General features: G+C 38.0%; 1 protein-coding gene across 5 annotated transcripts in view; it reads left to right on the forward strand.

The window, feature by feature from the left end:
• SYNPO2 (synaptopodin 2) overlaps positions 1-17,809 on the forward strand; it is a 181,155-nt gene that overhangs the window by 129,435 nt on the left and 33,911 nt on the right. For 3 of the 5 annotated variants that reach the window (XM_077882453.1, XM_077882454.1, XM_077882455.1), the window contains exons 2-3: positions 11,773-11,924; positions 15,524-16,335. In XM_077882453.1, coding sequence (XP_077738579.1) covers positions 11,773-11,924; positions 15,524-16,335 — 964 coding nt within the window. Of the gene's footprint in view, positions 1-5,122; positions 5,141-11,772; positions 11,925-15,523; positions 16,336-16,415; positions 16,566-17,809 lie in introns of those variants that run through there. The other 2 variants (XM_077882456.1, XM_077882457.1) reach the window with 2 other exon arrangements.

Here is a 17,809-nt window from a genome sequence, read left to right on the forward strand (position 1 = left end):
TCACATACGTCTGTCCCTTTGGATCAGTAGTTCTCAAAGTGTGGTCCACAGACCTCCAGGGCCTGTCTCTGAGATGCTTTCAGGGGATCCATGAGTTCAAATGATTTGCATAATAATACCAAGATTGTTGCTTGTCTTTTTCAGTGTGTTGACATTTGCACAGATGACAAAAGCAAGGCTGGATGAAGTCACATGCACCTTAGCATTTGGGGCAATGACTCCTACCTGTACTAGGCATCATTGTATTCCTCACTGTCACCATGTGATTTAAGAAACAAGATTCTGGCTTCATACGAGGATATTCTTGATAAGGCAGTAAAAGCTTGCATTTAAAAAAAAAACAGGGGGGCAGCCTGGGTGGCTCGGCGGTTTAGCGCCGCCTTCAGCCCAGGGCATGATCCTAGAGACCCAGGATGGAGTCCCACGTCAGGCTCTCTGCATGGAGCCTGCTTCTTCCTCTGCCTGTGTCTCTGTCTCTGTCTCTCCTCTCTGTGTTTCTCATGAATAAATAAATAAAATCTTTAAAAAAATTAAAATAAAATATTTTTTTTTATTTTTATTTTTTAGAGTGAGTTGGGGGAGAGGAAGAGGGAGAGGTAGAGAGAACCCCAGCAGACTCCATACTGAGAGCAGAGCCGGACATGGGGCTGAATCTCAAGACCCTGAGATCATGACCCGAGCTGAAATCAGGAGTTGGACTCTTCATGGAATTAGCCACCCAGATCCCCCAAAGCTTGCATTTTATTAAATCTGGAGCTCACATTTTTAAAAAATAAAAAAATATTCTGTGAGACAAAATGAAAATACACATAAAGTACTTTGAATACTGAAGAACATTTGTCTTAAGGAGGCATTTTGGCAGTCCTTTCCACTGCATGCTCTTCTAGCCATTTTTTTTCACGGAATACCATTTTTACTTTAAAGAATGACTGATAGACACACTGTGGTTAATCAGACTGAGTATTCAGTAGACACCTTCCAAAAAATGAGCAATATGAACCTGTCACTTCAAGGAAAACACTGCCAGTATTTTAACTTTCAAGAGAAAATTAAGTTTCACCTGCCACTGTGAATTTCACAGCTTCTCAGTACTTAAAAACTTCCAAATGATTGCAGAAGCACATATGAGAATCCAGCTGTCTTCTATTAAGCTCAGAGAATAAAAAGATTTACAGAAATGGAAAACAATGTCACTATTCTCATTAAATTATCCTACCATCAAAAAAATGCTTATTTTTCGTAAAAACATATGATGTATGTTTACATACCAGTTACTGTATTTTATGATCAATGAACAAAATTTATAAATGTCTCACTCTTTATTTCTAATATGGCAAGTATCAATAGAACCCCTAAGGACAAAGTATTTTTAAAGTTTGCCATCATTTATAAGATTGTAAATGGGTCCTAAGACCACAGGTTTGAGAATTGTTGCTCTAGGCCACACTTTTAAACACTGATAATGGGCTAAATGAAACTCCAGTTAACCAAAGCTCTGGAGGTGATCATTTAAGCTGGCCGTTCCTTTGAAAGGGCACAGTCCTCCGTTAACTTCACCAGGCCTCAGCATCAGTTAGTTTGCTCCTTTTTGCAACCAGACGGCTCAGCATCTCCTGTGGCTGGGGTGGTGACAAGTATTCCACTTATGTGAAGACAGTATTGGCATTGTCTTTTACCCATTTTCTTACTAAAGGAAATGTTCGGTGCAATGAATTCAACTTTCCTGGATTAAAACTATACAAAACATTTATAAATTTGTGCTATTGACAGCTCTTTAGTTAAAATCTCTACAAAAATTTTGCATGATTCTTTCCAAAGCGGAAGCACCATGATGTATCTTATATGTATGCATGTGTATATGCACGTATGTGTGTACTGCAGTTCAACAGAGCCTCAAATTAGCAATATGCAGGGGATTTCTTCAATCTCATGTAAGGAAAATGATTTCCTGACATCCTAAATGCTTTGTCACATGATTTAGTTGCTTAATTAAGGTATGATCTCCAGTTTGCTACTAGAGCAAAATAATAGAATTTATATATTTAAAAAAATCTGTACCCTTATTGTGTAGAGGACATTTTTCATGTTACGTCTACCTTCTTTATCTATAGTTTTATGTGTGAGCAACCTGAAGAAAAAGCTGTTTTGTCTAGTTTAGTCAAATATAGTAAAACTTCAGATGGCTATAGAGCTGTGCAAAAACAACATTCCAGACAGGTGGATTATCTGGATATGTGAGACATAGTCAGTGTCTAAAGCTAAACCATTTCAGTAAACACATCAGTACAAGAAAAGTTTTTAGGACCTCCAATTATGAACTCTAAGCCAGTACCTAATGTGGCAATGAATTAGAGCCAATTATACCTTTAAATAGCAAACTTTTTGTTTTACCTATTTGGGATGGTACTGTCTAAAAGGTGTTACATGTTTTTCTGCATCTAATCAATCTAATAAATAAGATTTAAACATTTTAAATGACTTGAGATCATTATTATTAATGCCCATTCTTCTACTCAAACACAAGAGAGGCATCAAGTCCCATTGAGCATGTGAGATTTTTTTACCCCTTCATTAAATGATTCCATATTCTGAGTCTTTTTCTTTTTTTAGACTTTCATGTGTTTTTAAATTGTGGCTTTTACCTTCTGGCTTTTGCACTATATTAACTATAATGTCTTTATACAGGATGCATGTTCATCTCTCCATTTCTAATTTTCTGTAGACCCCAATTAAAAAAAACTTACTAGAATTGTATAAAATTGAGCAAATAGGATGAGAAACGACCAGACACTTACAGTGATGCACATAGGTCTTAGTGAGCTTTATTTAAACTGTATTTGACCACTCAAAAGACTATTGAGCTTACTTATAGGTTCTTTAGATGACTGACTAAATTTGTATTGTGTGAGGTATTGCAACATAATAATTTGTTAATAGTTGTGTGTACAGTTTAAAAGATAATAAACATAAAAAGATATTTGAAAATAGTAAATTCTAGTTCGGCTGTCTTTTCTGAGTAATTCTGATTCTACTGATTGCATATTTATTTAGTCTTAGATTTCACATATGCTTTTTTAATGAGTGCTTTAAAAACTATTTTTAAAAAATATTCTGTATAAAGGCTTATAGGAAGAATGTTCCTTATAGGTCAAAGGTCTTTATGCAGTCTTTCACATTTAATCCAATAAAAAAGTGGACAGGGACATGTCCACTTAGGCTCTGGTCCATCAGTGTTTTCCTGAAAGAGCTAGGATGTTTACATTCTTAGGAAGAAAAGAAGAGCAGAGAATACCATTCCATATTTGTACTTGTTGGTTTTCTAGCATCATGGTGGCTGTTTAATAACAGCCCAAAGCAGTTATATTGCAGCATCATTTCTGCCTGTGAAATCACATTGGTATGCAGATTCTGAAGTATGCAGCCCCATGGATTAGGGCTCTCATTCCTGTCAAAGACATTTATTTACTCCGGGAATCTTTCCAAGGTTGCTACCAGGAATGCTTTTTACTTTTATGGAGACTTGGTCCCTAAGGGTAAAGACAGTAGTCCAAAAGGAAAACTTTTTACCCAGTATCTGTACATATATTCATGACCAGATTAGCAAAGTTCATAGCCTTCAAACCCAAACTCAACATAAGAAAAGGCTATTGAACTTGAATTGAGGTAGTGAATATAGAATAACTGAAAAATCCTAGAGTCTGTTTGTATTTGCACTCTTGACCTGATCAGAATATACAGTTTGAAATTTTCGCTATTTAGACATTTTGTAACTTGAATGCCTTAAACCATTCTTTTGCCAATTCTTTAATGGAGAAAAGCCTCCTATCTTTTTAGGAATCAACTACTGTCCTTTTGGAACATTTGTCTAAGATAACTGTGCATGGTAATAATCATCTCCCTTTTTTCCTTACAAATTCTTCACAAAACTCTTATTTCTCTTATACTGATTTCCTGGGATGTACTCTATAATGGCTTTTCTGAGCCTCCTTCATTGTCCTCAAGTTTTCATGCCCCCTGCCTGTTCTTCCTCCTTTATTCTTAGCAGATGGTGACCTCATACAATTTATCTAGTACATGTTTCTGCATTGTCTTTCCTGTCCTATCGGACTCTGTATCCATCTTTTTTTCTTCATATCTGTATTTGACTAGTCACCCCTCCCCTCTGACCTTCTTCTGTGTTTGCCCTTAATTTTATCATTCTGTATCAGTTCTGGGTTCATTTGCAGAAAATAGAAACCTCTCTAGTTATTTTACTTAGAAAGGAATTCAGTGAGTACTTGTAGAATTGTCGAAAGGTCTGGAAAAGCAGGCTTTTGGCAAGGCCTCCAGGAATGACTTTGAACAACTCTGCAGAACTGACTTCCCAAGGGATTGGCAACATTTGCCACAATAGGGAAGCAGGGGAGTCGGGAGCCATGGGGCCCAGCACTGGGTCTGTTTACACACCTTAGCTATGATCTGGGATTAAGAAGCAGCCAGCTGAACTGTTGTATCCAGAGTAAAATCATTTCCCATATCTACACCAGGAAAATGGATGCCTCAGTCAGGCATCTCTCTCCTCTGAACTCAAATGCAAGTGTTCTTGCAGCTACACTTGCTGGGTTAGAACTACATCACCCCCAGAGCCCTGGCTGAAGGAGAGTCTGGGAAATATAGTTACCTTCTCAGCCTCTGTGACGTTCAAGGCACACACAAATGAGCTTGGGACACAGGTTGAGCCATCCATCCAATGCTACCACTACTGTCTTCTCCAACGACTTTTGATTTACTCAGTTATTAGTTATATTTCTTATTTATTTACCATATTCTAGGTACTTTCCTTAAGTTTTTTTTTTTTTTCATTTAACTGTTTGAATTTTTGCACTAATTTCCAGGATGCCTTTCGCTTCCCACAATAAAGATTTTCCTGGGGGTTCTTATTACTTTTATTCCATTGTATTCTGGTCCTTGTTTTCTTTTCTTTTCTTTTTTTTTTTTTTTTTTTTTAGATTTTATTTATTTATGAGAGACACAAAGAGGCAGAAACATAGGCAGAGGGAGAAGCAGGAGCCCCATGGAGAGTCTGATGTGGAACTTGATCCCAGGAGCTTGGGATCATCACTTGAGCCAAAGACAGACACTCAACCACTGAGCCACCCAGGTACCCCTGGTTCTTTTGCCCCGTTATCCTGAAACTATATTGCTATTTACTATTGATTTCCAGAAATATTGTACCACTGCAAACATGAATTACCAACAACTTGTGAACTCATCTTTGGTACTAGGACACTCACCACCAAAGATGGAGGTTGGAGTTCAGAATCTGGATTCTTTTAAAGAATCCCTTTGATGGGCAGCCCTGGTGGCGCAGCGGTTTAGCGCTGCATGCAGCCCGGGGTGTGATCCTGGAGATCCGGGATCGAGTCCTGCATGGGGCTCCCTGCATTGAGCCTGCTTGTCCCTCTGCCTGTGTCTCTGCCTCTCTCTCTCTCTCTCTCAATAAATAAATAAATAAAATCTTAAAAAAAAAAGAATCCCTTTGAAAGTAGGATGATTTCCTTATTTCTAAAACTTCATCTACCATCATCACTCCTCTTGCTGTGTCTCCTAATGACCATGCTGACCATTTCTCTGGTCAAGTGAGGAATACAGACCCACCTACGGCTTCAGTGTGAGAGCCAGCTGGGATGAGGGGATGCTTAGTAAGTCTAGTCTTAGAGGCTTGAGGGAAGTTTCGTTGAAGGCCTGTGGTGGAAAACTGAGGAAAGGCTGGAGCTTCAGAAAGAGCTGCTAGATCATAGACTACTTTCCAATTTCCGTAAAAATGTTTGAATTTTGTTTAAAAATTTTTTAGAAAGATTTAATCTATTTATTCACAAGAGACACAGAGAAAGAGGCAGAAACACAAGCAGAGGGAGAAAAGCAGGCTTCCTGCGAGAAGCCTGATGTGGTGCTCCATCCCAGGACCCCGGGATCATGCCCTGAGCCAAAGGCAGATGCTCAACCACTGAGCCACCCAGGTGGCCCAAAATGTTCTAATTTCTAAAATTTTACTTATCTGAGATCATGTCGCTCATCCTCTTAGTTCTCTCCAGGTCCCTGAGACTTCATGGTTATGGACTGAGAATAGCCCACATGTGATACGTTAGATTTATGCTAATTTTCTCTTTCTGTTCCATATATTTTAATACATAGAGTAGTGGAATCTAAGGAAGAGATGGTCTTGGTTCTGCCACTTACGGTGACATGTTCCAAGAGGGATTGTCAATGAGTTATACATGAAAATGCAACCCATGAGGTAAGATTTAGTCTCATGGACAGCAAGCTGACCATTTACACAACACAAAATATTTAACTACAAGGTTCTATGAGAATTCAGATCTGATACCTACTGTCTAGTCAGTTCTGGAAGACTTGGAAATGAAGTGATAATAAAAGAATAGAAAAAGAAGCTTTTTGTATCTTGCCGGGGAATTATTAACTCCTAAAACCAAATTAGCAGAGCTGAAACTCTTCTCAGATTTATTCTTTGAAATGAAAATAATGTTGTTGAATTTCCCAGAGAAGCTCTAACTTGCTATGTTCACTTGATTGTAGTAAAATAAATCTTTCCTGACATGGATCAAGAAGCAGTAAGCAAAAAATACAGTATTTGGTAAATATTTACATTATCAGTATCTTTTAGTTCTGTGGTTTGATTAAACTGAGAGACACTAATGGGAAATGCAGTATTTTATGGATAGAAACTCCTTATCTGTCTAATGTATTAGATGTAGAATGAAGTCTCTAGGGGAATGTTCTTGAGAAAAAAAGCATACATTGCATGCTGATATAGGTAGGTATGTTGGGTCAAATCACAGTTTGCAAAAGATAATTATAGTCAAGTGTGAATTTTTGACATATTGGGTCATAATATTGATTATTTTCCAATCTTTAAAGAACACCTTATATATAGCTCTTAAAATAAAAAGATGAAAAAAAGAAAACCAAATGAAAGCCTTTCCCAGCTCATGGACTGGCTGGGCAGGTTTTTATTTCCTCCCTGACTTTCTTTATGGCCTATGATAATTGTTGCTACACTCCTCTCTCTCCTTAAGATTCATGGTAGAGGTGCCTGGGTAGCACAGTCAATGAAGCATCCAACTCTTGTTTTCAGCTCAGGTCTGATCTCAGGGTTGTGGGATTAAGCCCTGTGTGGGGCTCTGCACTCACCTCGGAGTCTGCTTGGGTTTCTCTCTCCCTCTCCCTCTGCCCCTTCCCTGTCTCAAATAAATAAAATCTTTTTTTAAAAAAAAGATTTATGGTAGAGAATTCAAACTATTAACTACAGAGGCAATGTGTATAATGGTTAAAAACACATGCTCTGAAGTCAGATTCCTTGAGTTCAAATTCTTTTTCTCGCTGTGTGATTTTAGGCAAAATACCTAATTTCCTGAGTCACTGTTTTCTTATCCATAAAATGAAAGTAATGGCAGTCCTTCTGAACATTCACAAGTGGAAGTGTGTTTGTACTTTTCACTGAGATTTTGTAGGGATAAATGGTGTAAGCATGTAGAGGGCTTAGCATGGAAGTGTTCAATGAAGATAAGCCACCAGTATTTAAATATTTGGGTTGTTATTTCTGCTAGAAAACAACAAATAGGCTTGATTTCTTCTTCCACCTTTCATTTATGAAATGTGTACTTAGGAAAAGACAGATACAACATTTAGCTTTAGATGATAACGGGTTAATGCCAAATATAGGCATAAAAACTGAAAATAAATTTAGATGTTTTCAAACATCTTATAGACAAAGTACCATTTTATAGCTTTTCTTTTTATTTGGCATATTCATTTCGTGGGTGTAGATGTATGGGAAGCCAACTCATTTTTATCTATTTGCCCCTTCTTGCGCACCTCTAGGAGCTATATGTGCGACATGGAACCTAATACATGTTACTTCTAATTTCTTTAACAGTCTAGAGAAATAAAATTCATTAGCTCTATTTTACACTTTAGAAAACTAAAGCCCAAAAGTGCAATATGATTTATCTAAGTTCAGTCATTTAGTAACCATTGGAGCCACAAAATTGAAACCCTTCTTCCTTTAGAGTTGGTGCTCTCTCCCACAATGTATTTTATGATTCTAGGACTAATGGTGTAAGAAGACTGCTTGATAAATTCACTGATATTCAGCATTGTCAGTGCTAATGATCTGCATATCCAGACTTACTACTGGCAGTGTATTTCATGTTCACAAATAAGAATATTTTCAGGAGTTAGAAGTTTTGCTCACATACATAATAATAGACAAATATATGCATTCCAAAATACCTGATTACACACAATGTAAGGTAAGGATCTTTTGTACACTAATAAATGGTGTAATGGTGTAATATTGGTGAAATTGGTGATTGCAAAGGATATGTTTGGGCATAATAGACATTGTCATACCATCTTTGTTTGGGTAGTCCTATTAAAAATGGAGAATGAGTAGTCCTTCAGAAAAACATTTGTGGCAAGGAAAGTATCACCATATTTAACATGGTTCTTCAGGAAAATATTTCTTGCTGTTCAGACAAATGTAATAGGTCAGTGAAACACAATCGCAGGAGTTGATTCTGAATGTTGACCTCAGGATGCATGCTCCGAAGGAATGCCAACTACTCCTCCAATAATGCTTTGCTTATTTGGATACCATTAAAAGCTCCACTTGACAAGCATAATGATGGACTGCACTTTTCCTGTCAAGCAATACATGTTTGCGTGATAGACAGCTCTGTTAAGTTGGGGATTTATTTTTCTTCCAAGGTCCAATTTTTCATCTTGCTCTGCAAATCCATGAAGTTGCTTAAAATTCACACAACTTATTGCTGATAAAGGGAAACCCTCTCTTTCCATCCCTGAGATTGAGCCTTGAGTGGTTCAGGTATAATGATACATCTATCTTACAAACATATCTCTTTGGTCCTCCAAAGGATGAATTTCCTATCTATGTTTCAGTACATCTGACTCAATTGAATGAATGGGCCTATGCTTCAAAAAATACTCTATTATCCACCTCATCTTATTTTATAAAAAATAAATAAATAAATTGAAATGATTGAAGTGTGAACAAACAGCTTTTTGTTGGATATTGTTTTATCCTTGATTTATTAGCAATTCTCTTGAGATTTTTTAAATTTTAACTATTTCATGCAAGACAAAACAAAATAAATACATTTGGCAGTTAAATAGATATGTCTCAAAATTGGGGGCATATTCTCTTTCTTGTTGCTTTTGTTGCTTCCTTATAGCCTTGGAAATATTTTGCAATAAACTAGTGTGTTCTTCCAAAACAAATAAAAGTGAGATAGTTCTGTCAGAAAAGGGTAAACCACTGTAGATTATAATTTATGACAAAGGACAGACCCTCCCAGAACAAAACTAACTGAATCACTTCAAACTTCAATAGTGTGTCATCCTTTTGGCACTTAAACGTATTCTTTTACTTTCAAGAGTGCCACTTAAAATGTAAATGAACCTGGAGGTACAAACTTAAACCTGTATTAGTCAACATGTCAGTCATTGATTAGGGGGCACCTATTGACGATAAGCTGACTTAGGTTTCATGCCCAATCAGAAATGAGCTTGGCTATGAAAACATTCTTCAGGAAGTATTGCTTACCAGGCTTTGATCTCTCTGGAATCAGAATCTTGATTTTAATAGTCAGAAAGGGGTCATCTTGGTGGAAAATACCTAGAATAGTATTTAAAGTGTTGTTAAGGGGATCCTTGGGTGGCTCAGTGGTTTGGCATCTGCCTTCGGCCCAGGGCACAATCCTGGAGTCCTGGGATCAGTCCTGTGCTGGGCTCCTGGCATGGAGCCTGCTTCTCCCTCTGCCTGTGTCTCTGCCTCTCTCTCTCTCTTTCTCTCTATGTCTATCATGAATAAATAAATAAATAAATAAATAATCTTTAAAAAAAAAAGTGTTAAGTTCAGATTGTATGACATGTTACATGTTCGTTGAGAACTATTAAACTGACATTGTAAAATGAAATCTAAACACAACAGTATCACTTGGGTTCCCAGCAGGAAATAGGTGGCATGCTCAAAGGAGTAATTAAAGATAATGTAATGCAGGGATTGAAGTCAGGTTTAAGTGAACCGACAAATGATAATGAAGCACCCGGAGATAAAAAGCAGGAAACTATTATTACCGTTTGGCCTGAAGATGCAAGAAGATGGTACATGTTATTGAAATAGAACAAAAGCTAAGGCAGGGGAGAGGGGCCGACATACAGGAGCTGTGATTCTCTAGATGGAGAAACAGAGCCATTGCCACACTGGGACCCAGCACATTCGGTAAGGAGAACATCTATGTACCCTATCCCTCATTGCTCTTGCTCTTTGATCTCTAGTTGAGGCTTTCTGTTGACCTGATCCAATCAGGGGCAGCCTACAAGGGAGCTCAGCCAGTAGTCTCTAGAGGCCAGTCCCCCATTGGCACAGCGCAGCACAGAGGAAGGTGGAGAATGAACCTGGAAGGACAGAGGGAGAATAATTAGCATGACATTTTATCATAATCAGAATCATATGGGATATAAACCTCCAATTATTCCTCACTAAGGAGCTGGTGGGAGCTCTCTACCATTATTCTACTTCTTTGAATTTCTCTTTTCTGGGTTCTGAAAGTTCTCTTTGAGTTTTTTTGTTTTGTTTTGTTTTTAAGATTTTATTTATTTAATCATGAAAGACACAGAGGTGGGGGGGCGGGTGGGGAAGCAGGCTCCATGCAGGGAGCCTGACATGGGACTCGATCCGGGGTCTCCAGGATCACGCCCTGGGCCGAGGGCAACACTAAACCGCTGAGCCATCAGGGGTGCCCTCTTTGAGGTTTTTATTCAGTTTTTTTGCTGGTGTCATTCTGTACAAGAATACAATGCAATCGATATAGCAAGGATTTTTTATTATTTGCAAAATCATCTTTTTTTTCTTTCTTTTTTGCTAAACATTGCTTAGTACTAAGACTTGAATAGTTGATTTCAATAAAGGGTTTTTCTCTTTGACATAATTCTTAATATCCTGGCTGCCTAATTTCCCCATTATGCAGGGATGGCTTTCATTAGTTGATTTAGCTGTACAGCTCTCTCCTTAACCGTCCTGCCCTCCACCTCCTGCTTATAGTCAGTATTCCACTCAGCTCAGCAATGGGAAAGGCTTTTAAAATTTTTTTGAATGTGAGAGGTCACTCTGACTGGGGTCAGATCTTGAAATGTGAGTTATTTTTAATGTAACCTCAATTATTTTAACATGTCTGCCTTCATTCTTCTCTATTCTTTATTTCTTTTATTCCAGTTCCTTTACTATAGATTTTCTTTCCTTTTACATTTACATGCAGCACTATGAATTAAATGTTGAGGGATCCCTGGGTGGCGCAGCGGTTTGGCGCCTGCCTTTGGCCCAGGGCGCGATCCTGGAGACCCGGGATCGAATCCCACGTCGGGCTCCCGGTGCATGGAGCCTGCTTCTCCCTCTGCCTGTGTCTCTGCCTCTCTCTCTCTCTCTCTGTGACTATCATACATAAATAAAAATTAAAAAAAAGATTTAAAAAATAAATGTTGACATGATGGTACATAATACATTGTGTTTGAGGTGGTCTTCTAGGTCAACAGATGGATTAAAAACCAGGACTGATTTTATAGTTTGCAGATCTATGTACCTCCCAAATAAACGTTTTCAGAGATGGTGGCAAGAGTTTTGTTTTGTTTTGTTTTTGTTTTCTTTACAAGTTATATGATTCTAACTATAGCTTTCTTTTTCACTCTATTCAGATCCGAAGCCAGAGCAAAGCTTCTGGGTCTGGCCTCTGTGAGGGGGATGAAGTGGTTTCTATCAATGGCAACCCTTGTGCGGACCTCACCTACCCCCAAGTCATCAAGCTCATGGAAAGCATAACAGACTCTCTCCAAATGCTTATCAAAAGGTACAAAAGATTTGTTGGAATATATATTTTCTCTTAAAGTTAGATGGGAATGACTATAGCTTTTATTAAATATATAATTTGTCATTTTTGGGGAAATTGGGGTGCTTTGTAGTAGATAAGTATAGTTAAACAGAAAAACCACCATGTTTGAAAATAGGCAATTAATTTTCTGGTTAATTGGGAATTAACTTGAAAATCTTTGTGTCATGAACTTTGTCGAAAATCTTAGGTATTTTAGAGTAGTATTTTCCTTAGAAAGCTTGTATGTTGTACATAATTTAATACTTCTAGGTCAAGATTTTGTGGTGGGTCAGGCCCATTAAATTATAATTCCAGATTCACTGATGAATTAAAAATGTTTAACTTAGCTTTAGAGAACAAACTGATGGTTACCAGAAGGGTGGTGGTGGTAAGCAAGGGGGAGATAGGTGATAGAGATTAAGGAATGTACTTGTCATGATGAGCACCAGGTATTGTATGGAAATGTCGAATCACTATTTTGTACACCTGAAACTAATATTACACTGTATGTGAACTCTACTGGAATTAAAATAAAAAAAATAACAGCAGTCAATTCCATAAAAAAATGTTTAGGTCTTAAACTGTTACACTGTACAATAATTTTTTAAAGAAAGAGAATGCCGAGGAGAAGGAAAAGAACAACAAAACCCAGAAACAGCTCAATTTCTGCTTCTCAGTACCTCCAGTAAAACCATTTGGGAGTGGACAAGAGCAGATGGTTAGAAAAAAGTTTTGGACTATTAATGGAAATCACTTGTTAATTTGCTCTCCCCAAATACCACCTCTCCACCTAATTGCTTAAAAATGGAGTGGTAAACTTTAAACATCCAAACAAACAAAAAAACAATAAGGGCAATCACAAAAAAAAAAAACAAAAAAACTACAGCATCAACATTTTCATGGTGTGCAAATCACAGTACTGTACACAGATCCATACTGACTTTGCAAGTGAGGCTCTGACCATGACATTGTAATGAATCCAGAAAGGAAAGTTTTGGCTTCCTGGAGAGTAGCCTTCAGGCAGATGCCAGAGGACAATCTCACACAGGATTGAAAGCCCTCCAATTTTGTCTTAACTCTGCAAAAACCCGACGTGCAGCATCACCCCTCTGATAATCATTCACTATTGGTTCCGTTTCTATACACATATAACATACTATGGTATGGACATAATCTTATGAAAATAAAAGAAATGTAGCACTATTCCTAGAATCTCCCATCTAAATATTTACCCATCAAGCCAATGCTTAAGCCTTTAGGATCCTATTTAATTATAAAGCTGCCATTTGCTTTTAAAAGAAAACTAACAGGGGTCTTGCCAAGTGTGGACACAGTGTTTGCCATTATCAGGCATAAATCTCTGAGGTATTTGAGGACCTCCATCTTTGTAAAGGCTTAAACACATCCCAAATAGGGGAAAACTTTTTTTCTAATTTATTCCCTTTTTAGTGTCTTCACTCTTTTAATGAGGCCAATTTCTTTGGAACATATTTGTGGTCTGGGACATTCCCTGCTAGTTCTTGTTTTGATTACAATGACTATCACTGGGAAAATCCTTAGTGATTTAAAGCAGAGCCTTAGGTACATATTTACTTTCAGAAATAAATGAACTAGTTCTCTGCTACTTTTAATAACTGGAATTTTGATTAATATTATTTTCTCTTAAGTATTTTGACTTCTGCAAAATAAGTAATTAATTGATGAGATTCAAATGCAATCTCAAATTAAAATCAGCCCAAAGGCAATCATCATCATCATCATCATGACCATTCTGAGTATCTGAACATTGTACCTATGTAGACTGAGAGAAAATGAGCATTGTAAGGTACAAATCTTTAACCTTTAGTGCTTTTATGGTTTTTATTCGTGTATATTCATTCTACTTCTACTACTAGTAAATGTTAACATTTTTCTGACCCAATTATCTGTATTATACTCTCTAAGACTGGAATAAATTCAAATGACTCTCTTCTCAGCTTCATAATTGATTGCTAACATAATTCAAAGTGATTTAATCTACTTCCATCCGAGGCCTTCTTAAATTAAAACTCTCTGACCTTTTGGTACCATCAAATTTAGTTGCATAGAGTATATTAATCATTTCCTATATAAGAAAGATCTAATTTGCTATCATCGTGTTTTTAAAATGCTTTATTATCATTTTTTAATTACCAGGAAGCTTTACAGATCATTTCCTTAGAGAAAGTTACATTTCATTTGACTATTAATTTTTTATTGTTTTGCTTAGTTTTGCTTTATTAAATGCCATCAAAAGCAAAGTTAGCAATGATTTTGAACGTTAGTCAGAAATTATGTCAGATAGATTCTAAAGTATATTCCTTTGGGTAGCCCCTTGAGTAGGAGTTCTCTTCCTTCAAATGATGATCTGGCATTAATCGGGGTGTGTGGGATCCCTGGGTGGCGCAGCGGTTTGGCGCCTGCCTTTGGCCCAGGGCGCGATCCTGAAGACCCGGGATCGAATCCCACATCGGGCTCCCTGCAAGGAGCCTGCTTCTCCCTCTGCCTGTGTCTCTGCCTCTTTCTCTCTCTGTGTCTGTCATGAATAAATAAATAAAATCTTAAAAAAAAAATCAGGTGCGTTTTGAGGAAGGAGGAAAGGGGCAGAGATAGACACTGCTGCTTTTTAAAAAAACTTACAAATGTGAGACATGATGGCATCTCCTACAGCTGTTCTGTGAGTGATGCCTCTCTTCGAAAAGCAGTTCGAGTTTAAATTAGAGTTTTAGCAAGAAGTCGTTTGACTCTTAAACCGACATTGCTTCTTGCAAACCCAGATTTGCAAAACCAGCTGGGAATGGTTAAGGTCAAAAGCAAAGGATGGTGGTGGTGAGCAGAGCTGGGCTTCTTAGCTGAAAGAAAAAGAACAGTTTGACTTCAGAGATCCTGTAAGGAAGTGCTCTGACAGACAGGTTCAAATAGGAGAAGGGGAGACATCCCTGATTATAAATACTCCATGACTCAATGATTCATTGCAGCATGGAAAGGATTTCTCTTTACACAAGAGTACTGGGCTGGGGTCCACTTATTACAAAACACATGCTCACTGGAGCTTGAAAAACAGCTTCTATTTCATTCCTTTCAAGAAAGCACAGCTTCTAAAAGGATTACTTGAATTATCGGTATATTAATATTTCTCTGAAGCTGCTGAATATGTTTACGTGACATTATAATGTTCAGACATAAACTTAGTAAGACATTGAAATGCTTTGTCATATTAGAACAAACATGGTTATTTGAAAGCACCCAAGTAATTTCAGATAAAGGACATCTGTGTAGCTCTAACCTGTGCTTTTGAAAAATAAAAGCTGAATTTAGGATGGATGTAGGTTCCACAATCTTTTGTTAAGGATTTTTGCTTTGATTTAAAGAAAAGTTTATTTGGAAGATATTTAAATAATAATATAAACATGTTGCCAACTTCTGCTTTCAAATATGTTGCAGTTGGCATTTAAGGAGGAAATATTTTGACTGTATCATGTATCATAAAAGTGTCAGGAAGTTCTTTGGCAGGTGTAATGCTCTGATTTAACCATCTGGACTGATTCTTCTGTGTGCAGACCATCCAGTGGAGTAAGTGAGACTTCCGTCTCTGAAACTGAAAACAAAACCCCTGAGCATCTCACCCATGAAGGGCATGTGGAAAGTACCACCCTGCAGATTCGGCCGGCGGCAAAGAGCCAGCACAGAGAAGTCTACGTTGCCTCGGTCAGGAGTGGGGCTCCTCGAGCTGAGGACCAAGGGAGTGGTCCTGGTTTTTCTGGGAGCATAAAAGAAGCAACAGGCCTGAGCTACCATGTGGCCCCCCAAATGCCTGACTCCCAAAGAGGACGCTTAGCAGAGGAGATTATCTTAAGGGAGAAAGCAGAAGTTGGGCAGCCAGGCCCTGTGGTTGAGCTACAACTCTCCCTTTCACAAGAGAGACACAAGGTCACGAATGTCCCCGTGGTGGCTCTCCTGGGGTCTGAAAAATCCAAGTCTCCTGAGCCAGATCCTCATGTACAACACGACGGGATTGTCCACATAAATTCAGTCCCCACTGCTGAGAAAGGGGAGCCTTCTCTGAGGTCCAGCAAGATAATCCAGATCTCCAGTGGCAAAGAGTTAAAAGTGATCCAGGGAAGTGAAGCGGGAGACACTGGGCTGCCCCGAGTGGAAGTGATACTCGACTGCTTGGAGAGGCAGCCGACGGGAGGGTGCAGGCTTCAGGCAGGAAAGGGGTGTGTGGATTCCCGGGTGGAAGGAGGGCAGTCCGAAGCACCTCCTTCTCTGGTATCCTTTGCAGTCTCATCAGAAGGCACAGAGCAGGGAGAGGATCCACGCTCAGAAAGGGATCACAGCAGACCTCACAAGCACAGAGCGCGCCACGCACGTAAGTCCTGCCTGGGCCGCTACCGGGCTATTGGAAGGGGCCTGGGATCTCAGGGCGTTTTGCTGCTGCTGCACTCACACGGACCTTTTTTTTTTTTTTTTTTTCTTTTCTTTTTAAAGATTTCTTTGGTGTCTGTCTCTCTGTGGTTTAAAAAAAAATTTTTTTTTTAATTAATGGACAGAATAACAAATGTGAAATCGTGGAGAACACCCATTTCTGAAATGAAGGCAGTAAGTTTGCAGCTTGTTGTAGATGTAAATATATTTAAGGCATTTTCTTGTATCCCCAAAGGCACAGGAGCTGTTAAAGAAAAATCATATTATTAATGTGTCTCTTTGACTTGTCTCAGAATGTTGTAATATTGCAGGTAAAATAGCAGAGGGGAGTATTTGAAGTCATGTGGACTCTGCGTCTAAATGTCAAAAACTGTTGAGTCTGCTGCGAGAGGTGTCTTGAAAATACAGGCTCCACCGCTAATATTAAAAGCAGATCCTCATTTTGAAAAAATATCATTGTGCAGCTTGATGATGCTTGCAGAAGTGAGTTTGACAGACAAGGACATGTGGAATACTGAGCAGTTACATGATCCTCTCCGTTTTAGATGTCTTCACTCGACTGCAAAGCATTTCTTCTACCTTCTAGACACACAAGTCAGTCTCCTGGGCCCTGTGGAGGCATTTAAATGTCCCCAAACGTAAAATATATTTAAATTCAAGGCCGTTTGCGGTGTTTTGTTTTACCCAGGGGAGTGATTACAGAAAGGAGAATGAAGATAAGAATGTCAGTTAGGTTTATGATTTTTCTTTTCTTTTCTCTCTGTCTTTTTTTTCCTTTTTTTAAAACAAATTTTAGAATTTCATTCGAGGAGATAAAGGCTGATTGGCAAAGGCACTTGAATGTATGAATGATACACAACGGTAATGAAGTCAGTTATTCAGAGTGCTGTACTAAATCTTCTATCCTCTCATTATTCCCTTCAAAGCATATTTTTAGCATAACCATTTGTAGCTTTATTGGCAAGTGCTGTTAATCATCCTTATACTTGAAGCATCTGTATGCATCTTCACATTTATAGCATATTAAACAAGTGTATTAAGGCAGCATTCACATACTTTACATATTGGCAGTGAAGTTAGCAACAACTGTGACCGTCAATTTAATACTAAGTTGTATAACCCTGGTCAAAAAAAAGGAGTTACACTTAGTAATGATCACACTTTTTACTATTTTCTTGAAATAAAATTTGATTGCCAGGGAATATCTGTTACTTTGTTATAAAACTAATTCACTCTGATTCTGTTTTATTTTTTTTTTAAATCATGAAGTCTGACTTTGTTCCAGTGACAAAAAAACTAATTTTCAATCATGAAATATTCAGAAAGTTTTTCTGAAATTTCCATTTAACTATTTTGAAGAATTCAAAACTTGCTGGTGAATCATGCTCAGAGTCATTAAATACATGGTGACAATTAAA

Source organism: Canis aureus, chromosome 33 (genome assembly GCF_053574225.1).
Source record: "Canis aureus isolate CA01 chromosome 33, VMU_Caureus_v.1.0, whole genome shotgun sequence".
Classification (NCBI taxonomy): Eukaryota; Metazoa; Chordata; class Mammalia; order Carnivora; family Canidae; genus Canis; species Canis aureus.